The sequence below is a fragment of the Trachinotus anak genome, unplaced genomic scaffold (assembly GCF_046630095.1).
Source record: "Trachinotus anak isolate AG129_WGS33_773 ecotype Australia unplaced genomic scaffold, CSIRO_AGI_Tana_v1 ptg000025l, whole genome shotgun sequence".
Taxonomy (NCBI): Eukaryota; Metazoa; Chordata; class Actinopteri; order Carangiformes; family Carangidae; genus Trachinotus; species Trachinotus anak.
Genome location: NW_027273876.1, coordinates 19,999,411 through 20,026,379, shown reverse-complemented (window position 1 = coordinate 20,026,379; position 26,969 = coordinate 19,999,411). Strand labels below are relative to the sequence as shown.

At 40.5% G+C, this 26,969-nt stretch overlaps 1 protein-coding gene across 1 annotated transcript; it reads right to left on the bottom strand.

Moving 5' to 3' along the window:
• Positions 1 to 422: 422 nt before the first annotated feature.
• ipmkb (inositol polyphosphate multikinase b) lies at positions 423 to 26,969 on the bottom strand. Its single transcript, XM_071463607.1, has 6 exons — positions 25,353 to 26,969; positions 18,064 to 18,149; positions 15,440 to 15,536; positions 14,125 to 14,297; positions 8,977 to 9,058; positions 423 to 8,144 (listed from the first exon to the last, which is right to left on the bottom strand). The coding sequence occupies exons 1-6, from the start codon at positions 25,585 to 25,587 to the stop codon at positions 7,321 to 7,323; spliced, it is 1,497 nt and encodes a 498-aa protein (XP_071319708.1). The 5' UTR covers positions 25,588 to 26,969; the 3' UTR covers positions 423 to 7,320.

Genomic DNA, 26,969 nt, shown 5'->3' with positions numbered 1-26,969 from the left:
TGTCCCGTGTGATTGATAAATGATAATGTCACATTATTATGTTGTTGATGGTTCAGCAGCATTTTACTGTTGTAGCTTGTTAAAAGTTAGGTTAAATAACAAGTTGTTACAAAATCCAAATCCAGACCAGGTCCTTGCAACATGCAGCGTCGTTCCCCTCACACAAAGTGAGCACCTTGTGTTTGGAGCCAGGGAACCGGAGAGCACATGACTCACAGAACAGGACTGGTGTGTTCACGTGTCTCTCATCAATCCTGACAGGCCTCACTGTGAAGGTGTAACTCTTTATATACACTCTATGGGTGTGCTCTTTAATATTTAATGTCAGTGTTCTTTCCATTTGCAGCCGTGGTTTGAGAGACAGCAGGTGGCAGTTAGTGACCACTTTTCAAATGAAACAAAACACAAAAGGACCAAAACAGTTTGATTAATATTTTTATTGTTGAAAAAATAATGATTATCAGGTTTGTAGTTGTAGAGGGACTTTAACTGTTTGAGTTCCTCTCCTTATGTACACTGATGACATGGTCTGTTCTGTTTCAGGCTCATTTTATAACGTGTTAAATCCAGTATATCAAAATTCAAACACTCTCAAAATCCACACTGAGGAGTTTTAAGAGCTCAGTTTCCATGACAGGGCTCAGCGGGTTCAGGTTCTCACTAAACTCCAGCTGGATTCACGATAATCCAGCACTGGTTAGGAGAAACTGACACGCCCATCAACAGGTTCTGTTTTCATGATGACAGCGCAGCAACAGCTCGCCACAAGCATTCACACCATTAAACCTTTTACACCACACAAATGGTACTCCACAGTCAGCCGTGCTAACTGTGCATTTACACCTGAAAGCTTCCATCAGGCGTCACATGAAGACACTTAAGTGGATCAAAAGTCATCACCTGGAAGAAAAAGGCTGAAGGACATCACAACCAATCAGTGCCAGAGACACCTTCTTCTTTCCTTAATGCTGCATTTGTGTCCGCAGGGTAAGACTGTACACATCGTTTGAAAAATGCAGCTTAGCTTAGTAAACATCTCTGATAAATGTAGTGAAAGATACGATCGACTGTGTGAACCACTCAGCTGGTTCAACCCGTCTGACATAAACCCAGCATCACAAACTGAAAACAGAGAGGGACGCCAAATGGTTCCAGTCGGAGCTGCAGCCATGTCTTAAAGCAAATTATTCTGATTGGCTGAGAAGACACAAGTGTCCTGCTACTTTTTTCTTCCTGGAGCCCATTAAGGAACCACACAGCTGGTTTTGCATATTTTGCCCCAGGTACAGTAGAGCTACTTGGTTTTACATTACTGCTACCCAGGTTTCAAAGCATCTGATGAGATTTTAGTTTAATGTCAAACCAATTTCATCATTTCAGTGATGAAATGAAACTTTCTGCAGCATTTACAGTTGTGGCTCTTTTGCATCTCAGAGGAATTTTATTAGTGATTAAGTGGTAAAATTGTAATATCAATGTTTTCAATTTGAACTTTAAATTTCTTCACGTACGTCACTTTTTTTCTGCAGCAAGTTTCAAGATGATTTTCAAATGAAGTAAAGATATAAATGTATAAATACATATGATCCAAATGAAAAAGTGCAGAAAAAGTTGATATTTCAAAGCAAAAAGTTCATTAAGTTCTAAGATAATTATAAAACAAGGCAACTCAACTTAATGTCTCCTCTTTGGGTTTTCTCTACTTCTGTTAACTTCCTTCAAATTATAATAATTTACCATTTTACATAGTCACAGCTTTGAATTTTCATCTATAATTTTCAGTTTTCAATAATGTACTTGTAAATGCAGTTTCTAATTGGACTAGATTTCACACTGTATGCATTTTATCATCAGCAAATCAATGTGAAGTTTGATCTCTCATGACAAATGCATGGAAAGACAAGTCATGATGTAATTTCCATGCATCCATCCATCGTGACATTTTCATCAAATGACACGAAAAGGAGACTTTGTGGAGAATTGTATCCAATTGCAGCAATAATGATAAAAAGAAGAGTTGATTTAATGTAGTTGATTATGAGGTTTTACAGAGTACGATGCACAGCATGCTTTGAATATAGCTGGCAGTAATGTACAGCACGCGTTGTTTGTGGTATCACACCAGCTTTATGGCCCTTAAATGGAGAGTGACCGGTTAGGGACTTTGTTCACAGGAGAGAGAGATGTGTAAAACATATGTCATAAACTGGCTGTTCCATTAATTTGCAGTGCATGATAGACAAATAAAAACCAAAGAAAAAGCTTCAGCCAGGACCCAACCATCTGTTTAAGTCCTGGAGATAAAGAACATAAATGATGTTCTGGCCTCTGACTGACGTCTCCTGGTCATGAGGAGAGCAACTGAAATGTAAACAAATGAGTAGAGACATATACAGAGCAACACAGAGCCAGAACAAACACAGGTTCCCTTTCATCCAATCACTGTCATCTCGTCACTGACATTTCACATCTTAATCATGAGTGGTGAAAAGTCAGAGAAGCAGGTTTAATTGCGACTGACCTCAGATGGACTGATACACTGCTCTAACATGTGGTCCAATCTGTTATGACAGATGAGCAGTAAATCTTCTACAACATGACTCCTGATATCACATTTAGTCCTGACGACTAAAATGTGATGGCGTCTTGTTTATTTCCAGTATGGGAAAAGGTGCATCCAGACATTACACTGCAAAATTCTGAGGCAGGAGAGGTGAACGGTATTAGCCAGGGTCCAGATCCAGACTCTTCACTGACCGTACAGAAACATTAGCCCTAATTTCCAAACATGCAGCATCCACACTTTGCACGACTCTTGTTTTGTTTGGCTTTAAATGTTAAATTTAAAAGTGGTCAGCTATCCCACCAGGCTACAGGTAGATGTCAACAAAGGTCTAAGTGACTATATTTTACCACAAACTGCATTATGCTTTATTTAACTACTGTATTTTGTCTTCTACTTTCTTGGCAGCCATTGGTCTCTGTCCATTTCATTGTGGTATGAAAATCAACTTGCAGACTTGAAAGGTACTTTGGGGATATTATCCATCACATTGAGCCTGGAGTGTGCACTGGAATAATTATAGACCTTTACAGTTTTCAATTAGAATCATTAATAAATGTACCCTTTATACTCTATTATAACGTGATTTGCATGAATGATGTATTTGGACAAAGTATAAAAAACATAATTAAAAAAATTGCCAATTAATAATTCTATTTCCTTATTTTGTCTTCAGACTATGAATAAATCAGAATTACAAAAAAAAAAAAAGAATTAATTAAATTGTACTTTTTAACATTTACTTTTGTGCATACCATTTCATCCAACAACACATTTGTTTCCTGTGGTCCAATCACAGCTCTTCCTGATGCTAAGTGGCAATTCATTTTAAAACCCAATAATTATTACATAATTTAAACTCAAAATAAAGTAACAGAACTATTAACTGGCTAATTACATTTTTTCAGTTAGAATTTTACATTTATTTATTTAAATGTAAATGTAATTACTCTAAAAAAATGTTTTATTGATTATTTTACTAACTGATATATTTATAGTTGATTAGTACATTAATATAACACTGTAAAAGCCTATAATCACTCTAGAGGCCAACTCCTGACTCCATATTGAGTGTTCAGTTATGGTAATTCAGACTCAGTCAGACTCGGTCCGAATCAGGCTTAAAAATGCCTGTGAGCCAGTAAAGGCAGACTTAATGTGAAAGGGAAACCAGTGGCTGCCTGAGAAGGAGGCTGGGAAAACATGGTCAGTGACCTAAAACACTGGATGAAGAAACAGAGAGTAATAAGTGGGATCGTCACATAAAAACCTCTCATGGTCCTTTAAAAGGAAAAAAATCAACTCTGCTTTCGTTTCAGCAGAGTAAAATTCAGCTGCTTGTAAATCTTCGGAACATTCAGTGTATCTGCTTGTGCTGTTGAAACCAAACGCCTCAGTAACATCGTCTGATTTTTACACTGATCAAAGGGAGTTGAAGTCAGAATCTGCATCACTGTGACTCAGTTAACGGTCAAACCAATCCAATCAACAATGCCCTGTCTCAAATGCATGATATGCTTTTTGTTAGTTAGCCATGATACAACAGGCTAGAAACACAGAGAGAGAGATTCACAAAGCTGCCAGAATGATCAATAATCAATATTTAAAACAAAGAGACAACATGGAGACATGAACAGAAAATAAGGCAGTGATGAAAAATAAAAATAAAAATCAATTCTTCTCTAACTCCTGTAAATGTCCCTTAAGACTCCTAAACTTTCACATTGATTATTTCAAAGAAATTATCTAGTTTATTAAAAAGAAACGACGATAGAGAAAATATATTCTAATAGTTCGCAGTCTCTTTAGCTTCAGATTAAAATCATAATACATCTAATCAAGTTCATTTACTAAACATGAGGGTTTTTATATTGTTCATTATATTCATATATTACAAGCTGAAGAGGCCTGTGCATATCACTGGTTAAAAATCAAAGTGTGTTTGTGGCGTACTTTGGCAGTGAGATTTAGCATTACATTTTTAAAGCAGCTCCATTGTTAGTGTAGACAGCAGAGGGTGGAGTCAGTAAATCAGTACAGAAATCTTAAGACCAGACAGAGGTGCCGAGGCAACTGCTCTACATTTAAGGATGATTAAAGTAAAAAGTAATTCCATCTTAAAAACACACGGCTGACTCCGAAGCTGAGCTGTCAGATCATTGGAAAGTCTGCTCCATTTGTCCTCGAGTGTGAAGACAGAGAGCTGAGGCGCATAACATTTCATTTGCTGTCATCACACTGGAAAGAAGAGTCAGACTAATATACAGGTCAGAGGTCAGAGGTCAACATCTCTAAAACACCAGTCTATGACTTTTCCTTTCTCTTGTGCTTTAAAGGTGCATATAACAAAACATATCTGGACATGATCAAATTACTACAAACCGGACAGTGAACCTGCTCGGGGCCCCTGGGAGTCTGGGGCCGTATTTGGTAATCCTGCCTTGTCTCTATGTCAGGCTGATTCTTTACAGTCTATCCAGGGTTATTTCCTCACTGTGACCACGACACATCAAACTAAAGATAAAAATCTTAATAAATATTTCCACAGCTTTACAGATTTTGAGAAACACAATTCACAAAAAAAAAGAAAAAACAACCCTCTTCATAGGGTTGACTTACTGGGTTCTAAAATCTGCTAATGAAGGCCAGGCTTGTGGTTGAAATCTCTGGAATATGGTGATATTTATAAAAAAAAAAAAAAAAAATCAATCTAAACTCAATTTGCTTCCTGGAGGAAAGGAGATAATTAAGTCACGACTGCATGAAAACACAACAAGCTGTTGTGTTATCTCTCGACAAGACCAAAAACTGTAGTAACCAAGACGGCTTTGAGCTTCCAGAAATCTACCACAGCATCAGTCAATTAATCCCTACCAAATATTATTTAAAAAAAAAAAGCAAAATTAACCAGTGAAGCTGCTGGCTCCACCTGAAATTAGTGTAAAATTAGATGTATTGACTCCTGTCTTACTGGGAACCAGTACTCAGTACTCTTTCTGCCCATCTGCACTAAACCAAATACGAAGATTTTCCAACTGTTGTCTCGTTATAAATCAGCTCATTACATCACAATAACTTGAAATCACAAATCAACTCATGGTTAATGTTAGACCAATGGCACTGAAGTCCACAGCAAATAGCACAGCAAATAGCACAGACTTCAGAAAGAAGAGGTGATTTAGCAGCCGGACATGTACAACAACAATTAAAACAGCCATGGTAAAAGACAATATAATGTGTGTAAGATCGCTGTAAGATTAAGAGGTCAAAAAAAAAAACATGAGTCAAGGTCAACACTGATGAGATAAGTTGAATCATGAGATAAGACTCTATAAAACAATCATTAAGAGCTGAACAACCAGACAGCATGAGGATCATCTTGTAGGACAATAGTAGTAATATTAAACATTTTTCTCTTACAGTAAATTTACCTGAGTTAGAAACCTGTAGACAGTGGTTTAAACAAAAACACAAAATGACCACCCGACTTAAACGTCAGCGCTCTCCAGACTTTCTTGTTTTACATGATGCGATTGTTTGTTTGTAATTTGACAGTGTAAATGTAAATGAACCAAATCCAGTTATAATTACACTTACAGTTATAACAGCTACATATCGCATATCAACAGATCTGTTTCCATGACAACGTAGCAAACTCCATCTATTGATGAGAACTTTTTGAGTAGGTGATAGGGAGCCAGTTCACAGGATCGGGAGTGGGTCCGATCCATGAATTTGTGAATGGATAATATAATCTGTATAGAGCCTGATCCATTTCCAATCCTTAGCTTGCTCCTAATATGTCAGATGTAAAAAACAATCCTGTGTTTTAAAGCAACATTATGAAACTGTTTTACCCTAAAATAAGAGTTTCAGTATCATTTTAATGGTACATTGACCAATATGGAGCTTCTTTGGGTTGAGTAGGTAAATCTCCTGTGGGAAGTGTGTAATGTTTTACGGCGCTACGTCACACACCACCAACTGAAGCTAGCTCAGTATTCGCTGTTGCCTCTGCTTAGTAAAGGTTTCATAGTGTTGCTTTAATGGAAGCACTGGATGCCTATGGATGAAATTACTACAGCTACTAAGCTTGCAAGTCAACAGATCCATTACTGTGACACCTTGGAAAACTCCATTAGCTGATCAAAAGCTAAACTGTGTGATGCAGTTGAGAGCTCTGAGTTGGGACTGTTACATACATATAAAGTAAAGGTGCGCCATACAGATGAAATCTTTTATCACAGTATAAGTAATTTTATATTGCAATACTGACATTCAGCATGTCATGATATAGTAACTCTACAATAATTTGAATTGAGAAACTGTTTAGCAGATATCTGGATATCTGCATCTGGCAAAGTACCCGATTCACATTGTTGTAAAACATCTGTAAACCCAATATCGAGCATCAGTAAAACATGCAGCTGGAGATGCTGCGTTTAGGTGCAGGGTCGTAATGCCTTCACGGACTGATGAGTGCATGTGGTGCTGCTGATCACAGACAGACAGACACACACATGCACAAACACAGACACACACATGACTGACGGACCATCACAATCAGGTGAGATGATAATGATGTTGATGATGATGATGATGATGGTTCAGGTTCTTTGATTCTTCCCTCTCTCCTTTGAAGGCGTCTGTCTTTTGAGAAGAAAGGAGGAGGGTTGATGGGGTGGAGACAGTGGCTCGTTTTGAGCAGGTCAGGAGGTTCGGGTAAGGGGGTGGGGGGGTGGGGAGGAGTGAGAGCTCTAAGCAGCGTCACAGAGGATCTGCTCCAGCACCGTCAGCAGGTGTTTGAGGCCGTAGATGTAGCCGTGATCGTGGCTCTCGTTTGGGAAAACGTGGGCAAAGTCGATCATCCTGACCTCCACCTCTGTGTCTCTTCCACCCTCCTCTGTTGCATCGTCTCCTTGTCCTTGCAGCTCCTCCTCTCTCCTCCTCCTGCCGCCGTCCTCCCCCTCTCCTTTCTCACCCTTCCTTTCCAGTTGTGATTTGTTTCCGTTTCCGTTTGGTGGCTGCTGCGACTCACCTGTTCGTTTCCACGCAGAGTTATCTTCTTGACAAAGTTCTGAGTTGTTACCTCCAGAAACCGAGCTCTCTGTCGTCTCCGCAGCCGCATCTGCCCCACTGTTGCCGTGGAGATGACTCTTGGCACAGTGGTGGTGGTGGCCATGTTTCCTGTGGTTGGTGTAAATGGTGGCCAGGCTGCAGTCCCAGGGCAAGACCACCTGAATGTTGTTGTTGTTGTACTCGGCCATCTCCCCTTCCTGCCCCGCCCCTTCCTGTCTTGCTTTCCCCTCCCCCCTCTGACAGCTGTCACCCACTGATGACAATGTTGCGGTTTTCACCGTGGTCGGGCTGACTGACGAGGTGCTGAGGAGGGAAGACAGGGAGGAGGAAGAGGAGGAGGAAGAAGAGGGGAGACCCTCGTAGACGAAGAGGAGGGAGCTGGCGTAGAAGACCAGCTGGTGCTGAGACTCGAACCAGCGCAGGATTTGCTGCACCCTGTGGATACTAGCTGACACTGCATCCTTCCTCAGACAAACACCATTATGGAAGAATTTAGCCAGACCTGGAGGAGGGGAGGGGAGGAGAGGAAAGGAGAGGAGAAGGATGTTAAAAACATACCAGGGACTGTATTTTATTAACTTTTTAATCAAACTACAAACAGTGAAAATTGGAACTTAAGTAAAAGATAAAAGGAAAAATCATTTACTTTTACTCATCCTCACAAACCTACGGATAAGAGCTGGCCATTAAATGACTTTTAATTTAAAAACTCTGCTAAATTTAAACTTAACTTGAGTTAAAAGTTAGTTGCAGCACAGAAAGTAGAATCTAACACCGTGTGGTAATGGTGAATAATAATGCTATGTGAAGGAATAGTTACTGTTCAGTAGGATAGTTCTGTAGTGTGCCAGATGAAGCTGCTGCTGTCTAGTAAGACAAGATCTCCACACACAGTTTTGAGAAGATATATGAATTATTTATTAAATTTCTGTGTTTGGCCGGATTGTAAACAACAACAAAAAAGACTAGGAAAGCACTGTTTTTTTTTTTTTTTTTTATCAGTTCCAGTGCATCTTTATCATCTGCATTTGTTATTTTCTCTGATGTTTCTCGTTGACTAGAAGCAGTGTTTTACTTTGATTAGTTTCCTTTACAGCAATTTTCCTATTATTTCACCCCTACTTATGTGAAATATTTGAAAATATATAACACCATTTTCAGATGTTGCTACAGGGGACACAAAAGATGTCACACCAATAAAATGAACCTGTGGCAAATGTTTGGCTGTTTTTCTTCTCAGCATGATTGTAATCACTTGAGAGTTGTTATGAAAGGTTCTCGCTCTAACACACACACACACACACACACACACACACACACACACACACACACACCATCTTTTATAGTGTCCTTAACCAGTCCTCTTCCATAGTGCTGGTCGTAGGAGTCAAACGTGTCACTGCACACCTTATATACCTGAAATACAAGAACATACATTAGGTTAAAAGTGTGTGTTGGTCTCTGTCCCTACAACGCACAATATGTTAGTATTTGTTTGTTTGTCTGTTTATAGATACACACGTTTTGTTACTGACTCGTGCTCAGCTTAACACTTATACAACATCGGATCATTTACAGAGTTTGTTACTGTGATCATGTGTCAGAAGTCAGACCTCAGTGATAACAGATGTGCCAACCAGGAGTGACCATGACTGAAGTGCTGGTTGTCTCAGACTCTTTCTCCACCTAGTGGTCCACAGCTACACTCACACCTGCCTCCACCACATCAACCTAACCAACTATGACCGCAAATCAGACCGTTACAGCTCTATTAATCCTGCTATTAACAGAGCTAAATTAATGGAGAACCATAAACCCGGAGCTGAATAAGTGCAGTTTACTGACCGTCAGCTGAGTCTCACACCTGAACTCATTTTCAGACAGATGGCTCAGATTTATAACAAAAGGCTGATACAAACGAATGATTTTAGATCAGAACGTGCAGGTTAGTGAGAATGACCTGCCACAATTTATCGAGTTATCTATACTTATACATAATAAAATACACAACAAAATAAAAGTTTGTACATTAAATGGAGAGCCGATCCAACATAATCACATTTACTACTAATATCAATGTGATCAACGGTGATCGACGCGGAAACAGTGAAGAACAATGTAGAAGAAAATTCCAGCAGTAATACAGTTAACACAGCAACACACTGAATTATGACTAATGTCCATAAATCTATTGCCCAAGTGCCTGCTGGGAAAGTTCCCACATACCTACCACATGATCAGCACTCAGCCAGTCATATGACTACTGATCATGTTTTGACCTTTATTTCAAAATAAGAGTGCACTGTTGTTTAAGATAACTGAACTGGGACCAAATTCAGCTTGGTGAGAATTAACAAGATCTTTAAAGCCAGATAACAGCAGGTTAGTCTGGATTAATTAAACCACATATGAAGATCAGGGCTCAGGTCTCTGCTGCGTGTTTCAGAAGCTCTACAGTATGAGAGGACCAGGAAGAGTCTCTACACTTAATCACCTCTTTTTATCTTTCCTCCTTAACTCTCTCTTTCCCCCACTATCAATCCATCAGGAGGAAAATCATTACCACTAATTAGTCTCCTCTCTATCTAAACAAACACACAGCAGAGATTACTATGAAAACATTCCCAGGCAAATCTGGGACCAAACTTCCTGCTCTGAGACACAAAACTATCCAACTTTACAGAATTATCTCTGTTCCTAAAGCATCTGGTTAAATCACAACTTGGATTATCACTACACTAAAAAATACTGGCTGCCTCTAAACACCTCAGCATCTCTGTTCCCATTAAAAAAAACTGTGCTAACAATATTATTCAAACCCACAGAACTGGCTCTAATAGAGAGCCCAAACTTCTCAGAGACAGGAGATACAGTGCGTCAGGATACTGTCCCACAGCTTTCAGATACCTGACTCTTTTTCCTCCCAGTCCACTTCCTTTGTGGGACAGCTCCAGTTAACTGTATCAGTCACACAGACATATGATGAGGTTTGAGGGGAAACAGGTGCTCAGGTGTAATTGTTTTCTGTTGATTAGTGATCATATGATGTTTTCTTTACAAAAAGAGCTCACTGCTGTTATATTTGCTGTTATTGCAAGTAAATTTACCTGAAAGATCAACATATGAAGTGATTCATTTCTGAAGTGCTGCCTTTTTCCTTTGATTTTGGGAAACACAGACATGAACACATAATTTATAAGGAGATCATATTATCTCTTACACTTTTCTGATGATGCTACTGTTTGAATGACGCACTTTTACTTTACATTCTGGAATAACTTTTTTTATTTAATACATTCATATTTTTTGATGACTAAGCGGCAGTTGAGCTAAGTGAAACCGCAGCATTGATTCAGCATTGTCATGATGTATTTAAGTCCAATATTCATTTCTCTTTCCACCAAATCCTGAGAATCATAAGTTTTAGCATGTGGCCTTCAAGTGTGGCTGGAATTTTGACCTCTCTGCTTTTTCCTTTCTCCATGCACCTTGGAAGTACGTGAAGTTGAGCCAGAAACCTCTACTTTGCTTCTGATATTTGCTGCAGAACCACAACACTGGAAAACCAAAACAATGAGCTGAAAGAGGCCAGAAAGCTCCAATGAGCTGAGAGGAACTGCAGAGTGGGTGATAATCCTCTGTGGGTTTGTCACTATGGGCAAACACTGGTTAGACAAACACTACCGGGCTCTTCAGGACCAACCATTAATCAATGGGCTGTTTCCTCCTGTACACAAAGACTGGCAGTTTCAAACATATTACTCATTTCCTCAAAAACACAGTTCACGAACTCCTCTAACTCCTGAATAACACCCGCCCTCTCCCATATCTTCATCTCCTCCTCACACTGAGGAGACTAATGTTCTCTCTGTCGCTCTTATGTGACTTTATAGGACGTTATGTGACAGAGGATAAATTTATATTCACTTGGTTGTATGGACGTCCAGGACTGGATTGTCCTTCTCACTGGGTTTGATGGATAAAAACCAGACTGGTATTTATTCTCTAGTTTATTTTCTTGTGCTAAAACCATGAAGCTCAGTTTGCTTTTTCATTTTCAGTTAAGGTGACACTTCGGGCCCGATCTTACACCCAGTGTAAAGTGTAATGCAACATCCATGTGGTATACATAGCAAATAGACCCCTGCCCATCTGTGCGCCCCTGGTTGGTTGGTCATAAACTGAGGTGTGGTCAGGCACATTGTTGGTACATTGCTCTCTTGAAGCAGCAGGAAGTGATTGACCAGTAAAAACCTGGTCTGAGGTCAGTGGTGCAGTATTTCACTGTTATTGGATGCATTATTAAAACAGTAATAATCGCCTATATAGGCGGGCGCACAATGTGCCAAGTATGCACAAGCAGAGTGTGCTGAAAAGGTTTGGATAAGTCAAGTGGAACATTAGAAAACAGCCTCAGCAGGTCCGAGCATTCTTTGTGACATATTGTGCGTTGTGCAACGTTGTCATGCGCCTCTTGGAAATCTATGACGCGCTCTTTCTTACTACCTGGTAAATCATCCAGTGTTTCATCACCTAAATTTGTCCACAGTTTCATAACCGGAGATGTATTCACTCCTCTTATCATATAATCTAAAATATGTGTAATGTTGTGATTTGTGCCGTTGCTTCTTTGTCGAGCTGTGCGCAGTGCGTTGATTCCCTCAGCGCTTCTTTGGCCCTCAGTGCACACAGAGCTGCTGCTCACTGGTCACAATATGTGATCAACTCACCACAAACAGAATCTAATTCTGTGAGAAACACTGCGCCATTACAATAACAATCCACCGAGGTGTAAGTGCGCCTGGTTTTTAGAGGGAATGGGAGATGGTTCTCTGATTATTGTACGTTATGCCCAAAACGCTCTCATGAATAATTAAGAGACTAAGTACAACCCTTTTGAACCATGGGCCTGGCACAGTGACTGTTTTTTCCACTGTGAAAATAGCAAAAGTGATACGGACACGTCCTGAATGCTCCTGAGTTTTAGACCACGTGCTCTGGACCGTTTAAAAACAGCCCATTGTCTGATCATAAGAATATGGCAGGGTTATGGTGGCAGACACTGAGGAATAAAAATATTCAATGGAGCTTTCACTGTAATGTTGGCATTCATTGGATGAATTATGTAATATTGTACTAATTAGAGATGAAATAGAGAGTTCTGTTTCATTGCTTTACTTTACATTACTTTATTGTGATTAGTCGGAACCAGCCTGCTGGTTTAGAGAAGAGCAGGTCAGCTGAAGATGCAGGAACTGAGCAAACACTCCAACGTACAGTGTGTGAAGACTAAAGGTTTCAGTAGTGATGAATACCAAACCGAGCTTCAAACTCAACGCGACTAATTCAATCAGCCGTCTCTGACTGTTGTCTGTGTGTTTGCTCCTGTACTCACGGTTCATTTTAAATACAGAGAAAAAACAGCCAACTCATCTAATTGACTGTTTTTGTTTGTTTGTTGTTGTTGGCAGGAACCAGGACACTGAGCGGCGATGACACCGACTGTAGGTCGTGATGGAAACTGATCGAACTGATAAAGGTTTCGCTGTTTGACTCTCTTCCTGTCCAACAGATAAGAAGTTCTCTCTCTCCTTCCTGTCATCTGTCTGTCTCACCCCTGTGGACTAAATATTGAGACACTGTGTGTGTGTGTGTGTGTGTGTGTGTGTGTGTGTGTGTGTGTGTGTGTGTGTGTGTGTGTGTGTGTGTGTGTGTGTGTGTGTGTGTGTGTTAGTTAAAATAAGTGGGCAGGTTAATAGAGATTAGAGATTATAAATTACTAGATTATTACTAGGTTAAAATTTGTTGAACAACCTTTTACCTCTGATTACATTTTTCATACAAAGCAGTATGAATAATTCAATAATTATTCCCAACACTTGTAAATGTTAAACATCAAACAGGAAAGACAGGAATTATGTTCATCATCTGTTCCCTAAGTGTCGGGTTTTACTGAAATAAACTTTACAACAACTGAAAAAGTCAAAGAAAACAAACCTTCTTCAAACCAAATTGGGATTTTCTGACTCTTGATTGCAGCAGTTGCTAAATAAAGATCTTCTGGATTTGTATTTAGGCTGAGAATACCCAGAAGCTGTTCTAAAACAGTTCATATAAGGTTCTGTTTTTAACAACCTGAGAACCCACTTGTGTGCAAGTACAGGCTGAAGGAGGAGGCCTTTCAGGCTTGGTTGGCTGCAGGGTGGAGGATAGATGATACTGAGTCTGATCAGATATTTATATTTACTGACATGTTGATTAAATATGTGTCTGACACACTAAAATAACAGCTGTACTTTCTAAAGCACAAGTAAACAGAGGATCAGACACGGATCGACTTAATTTTAGCTCATCTCTAAGTGCAGCCCTTGGTATTGATCAAATGATATGATGGATTGCCTTAGAAAAATATTCTACAAACCCTACTGCATTTCAAAATAATGGCATTGGCAGATTAAAGCAGCACAGCAGGTCAAACTCACCCTCATGCCGAGGACCAGGAAGCCAATCTCCTCCATCAGTGGGTATTTTTTGATCTGCTGCTCCCGTTTCTCCTGCGAGGCGAACGGATCGTAGCTCCGCTGGCCCAGCTTCACATCCATGATGCACGGCTTGACGAAGCGGCGAGTCACGTCCTCCAGCTTCAGGTACAGGTCTGAGGGAAGAGCGATGAATGAAAGGTTACACTGAACAGTCAACATATTTCTTACATGAGGGAGGATTTTACTGTGCTGTTCCTCTGTCATCAGATGTTGGAGGAGAAATGTATCATATAAATATCACATAATAATAACAATCATTTAGAGGAAATAACATCAGTGAACAGACTTTGGCTTTTATAGTTTAAATTGCACCAATACCATCTTTCTTTGAAGTGACACGGTTGGGGCTTCTGTACACTTTGCAGTTGTTGAGTTGCAGGGGGCTGTACGTATCCCAGCATGCACCGAGACAAAGAAATTACCAGCAGGCCAATAAATCGGCCACTCACATAAATTGTAGACTTATTATAGATAATAAGAAATGTCAGTACAGAAATGCTGAGATCATTTAGAGACATTCAATGACGCCATTACAGAGTTTGTCCACCAGAGAGCACTGATAGTGTTGATTTTGTAAATATAAAGCCTCCTGCTCAGTTGGATCTTGGTGCCACTGATCGGGATTGTTTGTGTATATGTGATCAGATTTTTTGGTCTTTTCAACGTGTCAATCAGTCTGTGGCTGCAACAGACCTGTCCACCTCTCGTTCTCAGAGGATCTGGTCTGAGGGAGAGACAAAGGCCCTGTTCAGACCTGGGATTAACATCAGTCGCAGGTGATCCGATCACAAGTGGAAAGCTCTAAGTTCAAAGTGTGAATGCACCCAAGATGCACTGAGGAGGCATTTGAGATCCGCTCACTCAGACCACATTCGGTGGTGGTCTGGGCCACATGTGTGAACGCAAACGTGTCCTGGCCACACTGAAGGACCGCCTCCTCTACTGACGTCCTCTGCCACAATCTAATTAGTCCCAAGTTTCATGATGAACAGAAAATATTACTATTACTATATTATTATTAAGTACCACAGAGATGTCTCTTTTCAGACTGGCTGACAAAAACAATGCAAACGTGTTTATTTGCATATGAAGCTGGGAGGTGAGATCTGATCACAAGTTGTCACTTGAGATGCCCATGGAGATGCATTTCAAAGCCAGGTGGGAACTGATGCACTTAGAGCTGACCACTTGTGATCAGATCACCTGAGACACATGTTAATGAGAACAGGGTCAAACTGGCTGCAAAGTCTCTCACCATTGGGGCTGTCAGGGGAGGACCAGGTGCCGTAGTACGTGGGGAGGTGGTTCTGGAGCTCCAGGAGACATGGATCACTGCAGCCCTCTGCATACACCTGGGAGACACACATCATCATCATCATCATCATCATCATCATCATCATCATCATCATCCTACACTCTGCAGGTATATTTGCTCTCAGGCTATTACTAACATTATTTCCATTAATAATGAATCTAAATATCAAAGCTGTGGCCGATTTCTGTTGATCAAATAATCAATTAATCAACAATTTATTTCATCACTAATAAAGCATATGTGCAGTGTCATTTCAATTTAATTATTTTGTCTTTATGAGGCTTTTCTGATGAAAAGTGCATCTAAAATGTCCTGTTAAATATGTTCTGTTATTTTAAACCAGACAGCGATAAAATAAATACCACTACTGTTAGAGCAGTAATACATGGGTCCCTGTTGTTTTAGCACAGCTCAGTAGTGTTTTTTCTTCCATCTGTGACCGGACCTCCAGCCCTGTGCAGGACGCCGGGTCAGTGTGTGTGTTTTGCTGGGATTGAGTTTGATTGGTTTGGTCAAGAGTCAGGCGGACATGACGCCATGACTCAGTCCTGTTTGTGTGAGAGTTGCTGAGACTGACAGCTCTGCTAAGATCTAAAGCAAACACTGAGACACATGTTCCTCTGTGTGATGGGACGGACCCATATGCAGCATCTGATGTCTGCACTGATGATGAAGAATTTACATTTCTCCTTCCATCCCTTCTTCTTTTGCACCTGCTCAGACAGACAGATAATCTTTATCGTCCCAGAGGGAGATTTGTTTTCACAGTTTTTCTGCCGAGGTCAAAGGATCCTGTGCAACAAAACTGAGCACACCCCCGGTGAGTATCACGAGGATAAGTTAAGTAATGACAAATCCTGTTCATTTAAATCTAAATGATTTGTATTCAGCTATCTTTTGTATTCATCTGACCAAAGAATGAGCTTCCGACACTCGTCAGGCCTCTTTTTATTATCTTTGGCAAAGTTTAATCTGCAGTCTGTGTCCTTCTCACTGTCTGACACCAGTTTCCACGGATGATCCTTGTGCCAAGTCAGAAGTACCTACCTGTCTGTTTTTCAATGCAAGGTTGTGTAAATAGCAAACTGCGACTGTCGTCATTTTTCAAGGATGACCACTGCTGTTTCAGCTCATATTCAGTAGTTTACTGATGCTCCTGGACCTCCTTTCATCTTTAGTAAGTCTCAGGGTCTGGTTTCTTATTGTTCAGGCAGCTCCTTTATGTGGAGCCACGTTGCATTAGACAAAACTGAGGAAGCTGAGGTCACAGGTTCTTTTATAACCTTGGTTCTGCCTTTAGCCTTAACTGGAAATCACAGATAAACTTTTGTTACATTGAGGTTGAACTTTAGAGCCTGTATTTTCAATGCAGTCGATGTAACCTGTTTGTTTTTGATTATAAATAGGATTAAATAGTCTACACTTCAACTTAAACATAATATAATTATGGTGAGATGACACACTTCTGAATCATTTAACATTTTGGTGATGTTGCACAGGGGTGTGCTCTGTGTGTTTCTTCTTTCTGCCTGCAGGTCCTGGCTCATTTACACGTGTTCGCATTAGGCTACGATACAGATGCACGACCCATCATCTGCAAAAGGTCAAATACGAGCAGCAGACAAACATTTGTAAACTGATAATCCATCTCTGCTTGGTATGCAGTGTACATGTTGTCCCATATGAGCTGTGTGTTGGAATGTGTGTCAGTATGTGACTTACAATGGAGGCAACATATTTGCAGGTTTTCAGAGTGAGGCCCTAACACAACTCTATTCCTGCATTATGAGTAGAGGTGTAACAACAAATCAAAACACGATGTTACGAAATTCAAAAATGTGACAATATTCAACGTGATGCTGAACAATGATGAAGTGATTACTCCGTTAGTTGGCTGACGGAACATTAATCAACAGAAATTTTGATGAAGATTGAAGTCAGTCTTTGGACTTAGGACAACAACTCTGGATTTTAACTGCTGGTCAAAACAACAGAAGACATTCGAAGATGTCACTTTGGACATTTGATATTTAAAAATCAACAAACAATAATGAAGAAAAATTATTTATTATTTAAATTGGATTTTAATCAAAGAAGAGTGTGGGTAATAAATACATAAACACTTGTTTTTATATTTATAACTGAAGATAATGAGCATCAGTATATTTCACAGATGTTATACTGCTGTGTCCCCCTACTGTTTGTGTGTGTGTGTGTATACTTGTACTTGCTACATAGTAAGGACCAAAAAAAGTATTTTACTAACAGAGTGAGGACATTTTGGGAAAGTGAGGACATTTTGGCCAGTCCTCACTTTTTGAGACACCTTCAAATCACAATTTGAGGGTTAAGACTTGGTTTTAGAGTTATGGTTAGAATTAGGTTTAGGTTTAGGTTAAGGTTAGGGTCAGGGTTAGGGTTAGGCACTCAGTTGTGATGGTTAAGGTTAGGGTAAGGGGCTAGGGAATGCATTATTTCAATGAGTGTCCTCACAAAGATAGAAGTACAAGTGTGTGTGTGTGTGTGTGTGTGTGTGTGTGTGTGTGTGTGTGTTTAAGTGTTACCATGCTGTAAAACTGCATCTCCCTCGGACCTCGTGGTGGAGGCTGAAGTTGCTTCAGGACTGTTCCATCCGGATGCTGCAAAATACCTGCAACAGACACAAAGGTGGGACTGAAAACCAAAGCAAAGAGAGGAGGACAGCTGACAGCAGAACCCAGTCATGTGACTTCAAGCCACGTTTCAGCACATCTATGTTCAGTGATGATTTTCAGACACTTGAATTTAATGTTCATCAACAACAACAGTGTCTGTTTAACCATAAATGGTTGACTGTGTTCATTTCTAAATGTTAAATACTGAACAACAAACCGACATTTATCAGCCACACAGAGATTAGACAGAAACAATAAAACATAAGTAAAGACCGATGAAGATAAGAGGAGGAGAACATGTAAGCACAAGAAAGAGAGAAACTGTCGATATGTGGTGATGACATTTAAGATAAAAAGAACAAGATAAAAAAAAGAGACAGAAAGAGATAATATAGATAAGACAATGAAATACTGTCTCTGCTGTCAAAGAGAAACTTCACTCCACCGTCATTTCCCACCATTCATGCTACACCACCAGACAACCATGACATTTAATCTGATTTATGAACATGTAAATAGGGAAAAACAAACAGAATCTGATATAATCAGAAATAAATGTAGGAACCAGCTCCTGTGTTTATCAGTGCCAGCTCACAGCGGAGCTCCAGAGGTGTTGTAACCTGTTAGGAGTCACTGGGCATAATCCAGTGACACCAGTTTGAGTAATAGACTCAAAGCTGCTGGAAAGTTACCACTGTGATGCTGAATGATGTTGCACTGCAGCAAAAGCTGTAAGACAACTTTGTGTTTGCTCTGCATCAACAGCAGCACTGTATCACACTGGAATGAATGAGTTGCACTGTCTGTCTGAATCGCAGTTTATTAGATTAGTGACCTGACAGAAAATGAACCAGCAAATTTTCAGATAATTTTTCTGATAATCAATTAATTCCTTAAATCGTTTCTCAAGCAAAAATGATTTGATGGTTCCAACTTCTTGAATGTGAGAAACTGCTGCTTTTCCTTGTTTTACATTATCGTATACGTAATCTCTTTGTGGTTTTGGGCCGTTGCTCAAACAACATAAGACATCTTGAAGACATCACCTTGGACTCTTGGAGTAATCAATAATGAAAGTAATCATTCGTTTCAGCCTTCAGCCGGTCTGAACAGAGCTTAACCAGGAGACATGGAGGGAGGGGAGGTGTTGAGGGAACACATGATGACAATGAGCTTATTAAAAAAAACATTTCTATTACTGTTCATGTGAGGGATGTAACTGCTCCATCAACAAAAACCTTTGTTGCAACAGGGGACAACAATAAATCTGAATGTTTTCACCATTACAGCACAGTTCATCTGCTTTCACACCATCCTGTATGAAAAACTACTCTCCAGAGCTCTATCATGGGCCTTGTAAAAACAGTGTGATTACATAGAGCAAACGCTGATCTCACACAGTGTTGACACAGTAGGAAAAACAAGAAAAACACGTTCATGCATTATTCCAGTGTGGTTAGCCCCTGGTGCTAACCCTTGCAGAGGTGCCAGCTGAAATAAGCTGCTTTTTGTTGTGTTGCGAATTTGAAGCCGTGAAAACTAAAAGTGAAACCAGACACAGACCAACAGTGTAAACTCCTATAAAATCAGATGACTCGATCGGTTTTACTGCCTGAATAATACACATCACAAATCTGCTGCTGGGAATTTATTGTGAGCTTTTACTTGTTTGAGCAGGCTGCACCACACACCATTATCTGACCATTCCCCGTTTACAGATCATTACAGTAAATCACAACTCAGTTTAAACTCATTCATTTGTCATTATTGCATTTTGAGTAGGAGAAGCTTGGTTGGTTACCAGTAAACATGGCTCCCTCTGCAAGCGTACTCCAGTGTAAGAAAGAAAGGCGATGAGTCTCCAGTTACATCATCACATGCTGACCACAGCTGATTACAGACGGACTGAATGAAACCTGCAGTGGAGAGGATTAGTCTGCTCTTTGGCTGATCTCTAGATTCTTCTAAGAAGACAAAGATGTGCAAACACACACATACATGCAAATACAAAAGAATATGCAAAGCCTCCATACACATGTAAAAACAACCAGCACACATGAGAGGGAGGGAGGGGAGGGTTAGTGATGTGAGCCTGAGGGGGGACATCTGTCCTGTGTCTGTGAGGTCATCAGTCTCACTCCTGAGATAAAGCAGGAGGCAGAGTCGTCACTTCACTCTACAGCTGCTGTCGCGCAGCTGAAGGCAGCGAATGATCAGACCTGCTCTGAGTCTAACTATGTATCTGTTCTGCTCCAACCATCATCATCATCATCATCATCACAAATTAATGTTACACCATGTCTGCGCAGTGCAGTGAAAGCAGCACATTAGCTGAGCAGCAGCTTCAGTGCTCCATCTGTGTCTACACACGATGTGTTCAGGCGGCGCGTTGAGCGTAGGTCAACCCACGTCTGACCCATGTACGACGTCAAACCGAGACCTGAAGCATGAACGTAGACCTCTGGTCACGCTTACATGCAAACAGCACCAATGACACGCAGTCTGTTTGGCAGCGCGTGTAGACAGCTGGATTGATTAAAATAGAAGTGCATCTGTTCCGTCCAGTGTGTGGGAGACACACAACTGCACACAGCTGAAACGCCGCCTGCGCAGACAACCACTAATTCTACATTACATTTTCATACTGGTTTATTAAAAGTTTAGTTTCTCATTATGCAGAATTGTTCCTTTTTTCAATGTTATATAGTTATACATACAGATGACAGTTTATTAGGAACACATAGCTAAAACAAAGTCAGTCTAATAAAGCAATAAATCCTTCATAATGATATATATATATATATATATATATATATATATATATATATATATATATATATATATATATAATGATATTATTGAAGTAGGATTTATTGCAGGACTGTTGCATTAGACTGACTTAGCTTTAGCTACGTGTTACTAATAAACTTTTTATCTGTGCTGCTGCTGTTAATAGATTAAAATACTGTATAAGAGGCATTTTTTCTTCTGAAGCTCAAAGGAAAAACTGGCTTCACTTGAAATACTACAGCAGAGTACACAGCATCACTTTGGGCATTGTTGCAGATGTGGTTCAAAGGAAAGTAGGTTTGTGTGATCTGAACAGTGGGGTTATGTTTCATTGTGAGTTCAAAAGAAAAATGATTCATTCATGTAAGACAGAGGGATGATGTGTCGGCTTCATTTGTGAGTTTGTATGGACTGAACTTCTTGGTCACTGCATCAGTCTGCTTTTACCGATCAGTCAGTAAAAATATCAGATCACCACTGTGTCCGTTAATCAGGCTGCGCAGCAGAAATGTGTCATATTTTGTGACACACACACACACACACACACACACACACACACACACACACACACACACACACACACACACACACACACACACACAGTCAGCTGACCTAAGACACTGGGCCTGACTGATGAATGATGTGACAGAGACAGAATAAAAAAAGTGGAGGTCAAAACAAAAAGAGGAAGAGACACTATGTTGACAAACTGTGCATGCATGTGAGGGGAGTGTGTACACGTGTTTACTTAACACAAAGATACAACATAAGACAATTAAACTGATGTTTACTGTTGCTGATTAAATTGTTTTAACTGATTGGTATTGGTGCTGGTTTTCTATCACATCCCTCTAAAACCACAGAGCCCAACTCTGCTTTGAACTTCAAGTGTAACATTGCACAGACGATCAGACTAAAAGATGCAGCTCTCAGGTCAAAGGTCGAGTCCTGCCCTGCCTTTAACATGAAGAATCAACAGGCAGCAGCTGACAGGTGAGATCTGCTCTGTAACATAACCAGACTTTCACCTTTGCTTTTCTGTCTTGCATCAGACACTGTAACTTCATTATGATCTACCCACAGAGTCACTCACACACACACACACACACACACACACACACAACAAAAGAGCTCTTATGGAAAGAAAACAGTGTTGAGTAAGTTTTAGAACCCTTTCTTCATTCTTATTAAACCTGACTGGGATTACCCCAGAATTAATTTCATAAATTAAAAACCAAACATATCATCATTTTCTCTTTTTTCTAGAAAACCTGATAAAATGAGATTTATTTGAACATGAAAAAACTGTTTTGAATTTAAACCTAAACTAGAACTAGTTCCACATTCATAAGAAGAATATGCAAAAAAAAAAAAACATGCTTTTGATTCTGCAAACCCTTTTCAGTGGCAAATTTTCAACCCACGGTGTTTCCATCTCCATCACAAGTTTCATTACATTAACGCACATGGAATGTGTACAGTACGGCGGCTGGGCCTTATCACAAAGATAGATTAGTTAAACCCAGTTATCAGTGGCTTTAACCCATCACAAAGCTGGCTCATTGTTACCCGGGTAAATCACCAACCCATGGTGTATGGCTAACCCCCTCCAGAGCTGATTAGTTTAAGAGGGTCAGAACAAAAACGTGTTAGCAGTGAGACCACTGACCAATGACATCACTGCAAATAAAAAGTATGACCACTGTCGCCTTTTATTAGAAAGAAAATTCAACCAACTGTTACTAAGCTTGAGTTAATAATTGCAACACATCAGTCAACTAGACCTCATCAAGCACTCATTTCATTTCCTATTATTGACGTCATAACATCCCACTTTCCACACAGGTATCACCGTTTTATCTCATGTCATATTAAGTTCTCCAGTCATTGTGTTAATGATGCTGCATGTGACTTGCTTGTCAATAAAAAATCTTTCATGTGAACACAGTCAGAGCTGGACTCAACTCACTGACCATGGACCATAATTCACAACCAGCAATGAAAGTGAATGAAGCCTTGAAAGTTAAAGCAACAGTATGTAACTTTTTCAGAACAGCAGCAGAAACACTGGCCTCTGCAGACACGGATGGTAATTATAAGCCTCTCGAGGCTAACAGCTCATGTACAGAAAACAAAGCCCGTCCATCGCTCAGGCAACAAACACAGAGTCATCGTCTCAGACAGAACCAGCAATCACACTGTCCACTCATGTCAAGTCAAACACGAGAAGAAACGAAGCAGACGGAGGCTTTACGTGATGAAGAGGAGCACCATCTGCAGACTTCAACCTCATGGAGCTGGTTTGGGATTTAACTGGACAGAGGGTGAAAGCAAAGCAACCTGCAAGCGCAACACATCTGTGGGAACGTCTGCAACAGTGTTGGGACCAACTTTCTGAACAATATTTGATTGTTCAGAGGTCAACATTTTGATGTAAATTAGATCAACAAGACATTAAGATTAAATTAAGACAAGATTAAAATCTCCAACTGTTTATTTGTTTTCTGCTTTAATTTCAGAAACACTGACACATTGAGTTATGTAAATCTAACAGCTAGAAAAACTGTCTGATTCATCAGTCGAGCTGTATTAAAAACCAATAAAATGTAATCACTGCACCATTAGAATTTCGTGCATGGGAAATCCAGTTGGCCTCTGTGAGCCTGGTTAGTTAGAAGCAGATATACAACTTCACATGTCCTGTTTAAGAAGCAACCAGTCAAATACTTCTTATCCCCTCTGGATGTAGAAAAGGGATGAGAAGTTATGTCCCACAGAGGGTCTTCAAAACAACCAAAGACTATATCAGATCGCTTGTAGGAGAGAAACTGATATAATCAATGAAACCACCTGCTCCAGTCAGTGTTCAGCTAAAAACTTCCACACCTACACTCCATTATGGCACATAGCTGCCCACCACTAACTCACATTCAAACAAAAGACCTATGGCGGAGAGGGAGACTGGAGGCCGAGGGAAACGGTGGGAGGAGTGAGCAGGATCATTTTCAGTCAGCAGCAGTACAAGCCGAACAGGATTCCAGCGATTGTTACACAACTTCTGTGGAGACTAAAGGAGACTGCTGGTCCAGTCTCAATACTGTGTCAATACCTGTTAGTTTGAACTCATGTAGCCTGTGTTAATGATTATTCACTACCAGGCCCAAGGAGGGACTGAGATAAGATCGCTCCACATTGCTGTCAGATGTACTTTATCACTGAATCCTTCTCTCTACTTCCATTTGGGAGTGGACTCTGCAGACAGAAGAGACACTCACAAATCGTCATCGTTCAAATATTCTGCAGAATAGACACAACGCACACATTTAGATTCAATCATTCACATATCTTAATTCCTTTAACATTACGCCCAAGCAGGTTTTACGACATCAACTTAGTTTTATTGCTTAATTTCTGCTAAGCGGTTCACACTCATTTAAAACAGTCATCTGTGATGAGCTACTTCTCAGTTCCTGTGACTTTTTTAGTAGGTCTATAAATCAGCACGGTGAATACAGAAGATCACACCAAAGAATGTGTATACCACTGCCCCAGGTAAAACACCAACATTTAAACCAGAGAGTGGACAGGTCTACTGCAGGACTCACAACTCTTGGAAATGTTTTGTCTGTCCCACAACATAAAGACATGTTTTCCAAGAAGTTGCAATTCATCAAGGTACCTGACTAAACAGCAATGACTCATCCATCTGAGACTTGTACTGTGACACCAGCTGTTGACTGTATCATGCGCAATCAATTCAGCTCAACACTTTGCCTAATAATGCACAGTGGAGGCTTTGATAATGTCAGGTGTGCTGTGTGCATGAGTGTGAGTGTGTGACAGAGAGGATGAGACACAGACCACTGAGCAGGGATTCTCAATGGGCACAAATGGGCACAAATAAGAGCCACAGATCTCTGCATGATTAGATTAAATGCAAGGACCCATGAGTGAAGATGTGGTTGTTGTAGATTAGGAAGGAAGATATTCAACTTTATTTCCACAGATGCATGAATACTACCTCATGTGCATGCTGCACCCTCATGTATGAAAAAACCCCCCCCCACAGTGTCAAACTTCTATTAATAATCGCACAATTTACTATTCTTGCTGACAGTGAAGTCTAGTAGAGCTAGAGTTGAGACAGTTTCTGAACTTTGTCATCCTCACTTTGGTTCAGGATGCATCATACAGCAAACTGGGCTGACAACAATACTAATTTCATCTTTCACTTTTCAGTGAACTCATACAATTCATATGATGTCCTGAGTCACATGGAGGCGTGATGAGCCAAACCTCATTCACACATTACATGTCTTAATAAAATGTTGAGTAAATGGGGTTATGTTTTGTGACACAAGTTCTATATGTAGGGAAATAAGAAAGGATCTCTTGCCCAGTTTACTTACCCACTTTATCCACTCCATACTTGTGACCCGCCACCTGATGTGACAGCGGGACGCAGCCGTTCAGATGAGCCTGGCCTTGTGGCCCCAGAGGCCGGCCGCTCTTCTCTTTAGCTGGGGGTCCGCCAGAGAGCCGCGGGGTAAGGTTGACCCCAACAGCGGCTGAGCTGGGGGTCAGTTCCAGTCTACCGAGAGCTAGAGAGGACTCCATCATTACTTGATGCTGAGTTGTTGACATTTGTAAAAATATAAAAATAAAATAAAAGAGGAAAAGGAGCAAAGCCTTTTGTCCAAAACTAAAGAATTAAACGAATAATAAAAATGATCACTGTATCGATTCACATACTGTTATTACATAAGCACAGAATACAGCCCCGCACACAAATTCAACAAATTGTTTGGGCGTGAGGTTGAGAAGCCTTCATGGAAATGGTCCAGTCCAGACGAAACCAGCACAGACGCCTCGGCCGTGTTGGCTGCTTTGGACCCCCACGCTGACGGACGGCAGCACTGTCGTTACCCCGCTGTGCCCGGTGGTGAAGCAGGGCTCCTGAAGCAGCGCCGATTCAATGATTTTCATATCTTGAACAGCAGCATAAATACGTCCTGGCCACATCCCCCTTCCTTCCAGACTCAGAAACAGGAGAGCCAAAACTACTTCCGTTCGGAGCTTCCAAAATAAAACGAACGGAGACGTGTAGATAATGCAGTGTACCGAGGTAATAATAAAGACATTAATAAAAGAAAGTTGGCTGTTGTCGTATTTGTTCGTTTTACTGTTCTGTCCAACTCCTAATATCTTAATTGAAAAACAAAACTAAGATATTTCGCGCCATTATTATGAAGGAAAAAACCACCATACTTCCGGTCTTCTCTCTATCAACTTCAACTTCACTTCCTCACTCGACAACTAAACACTGTTGTCTCTCGGTAATGCTGATGTTACGACAAAGTCAGGGGTGATGTCCAGCTCCAGTCAACCAACACAGAAGCAGGCGGGGCGAACGGAAACCATACAATCCCGAAATCGCACAAAGAGGCCGCTCAGTCCAGGTTTTAATTGATAACTTATCGATACTGTCCATTAGGCAGCTAGACGAGTCCTCCCTCGCGTCACAGCTCGGCAGACCAGAGGGACATCACACTTGCCGTATAACCGCCTTCGAGACGAAGGCCTGTCCGCCGAGGATGAGCACAATAACGACGCTTTGTCGTCGTAAAATCCATGATATTAAGAGAGGTCGGCAGAGCGCTCCTCAGCTGTAGATATCCAGGTCAGTGTAGGCGGCTACCTCTCTACGTAACCAACGCCCAAAGATTCCCTCACGTTTGCGACATTTGCCATTACTGTCGCAAAACATACCTTTTCACACCTTTGCGGCAGCGACTTGATTTGCATTTCACACCGGGGAATTTCTGTGTGAAATAGATATTTAGATCCACCCTGCCCTCAGTTTCCACTTTCTGCTGCTATCTTTAACATGTGACTAAATAAATACACAAATACCAGTGTGGCTTATCAGTCTTAGCAGTATTTACATGAAGCTAAATTCAAATGTCATCCTGTGAGATTAGACAGTCTGCACTTTAGAGCCACATTAAGTACAGCGCTACAAGGTA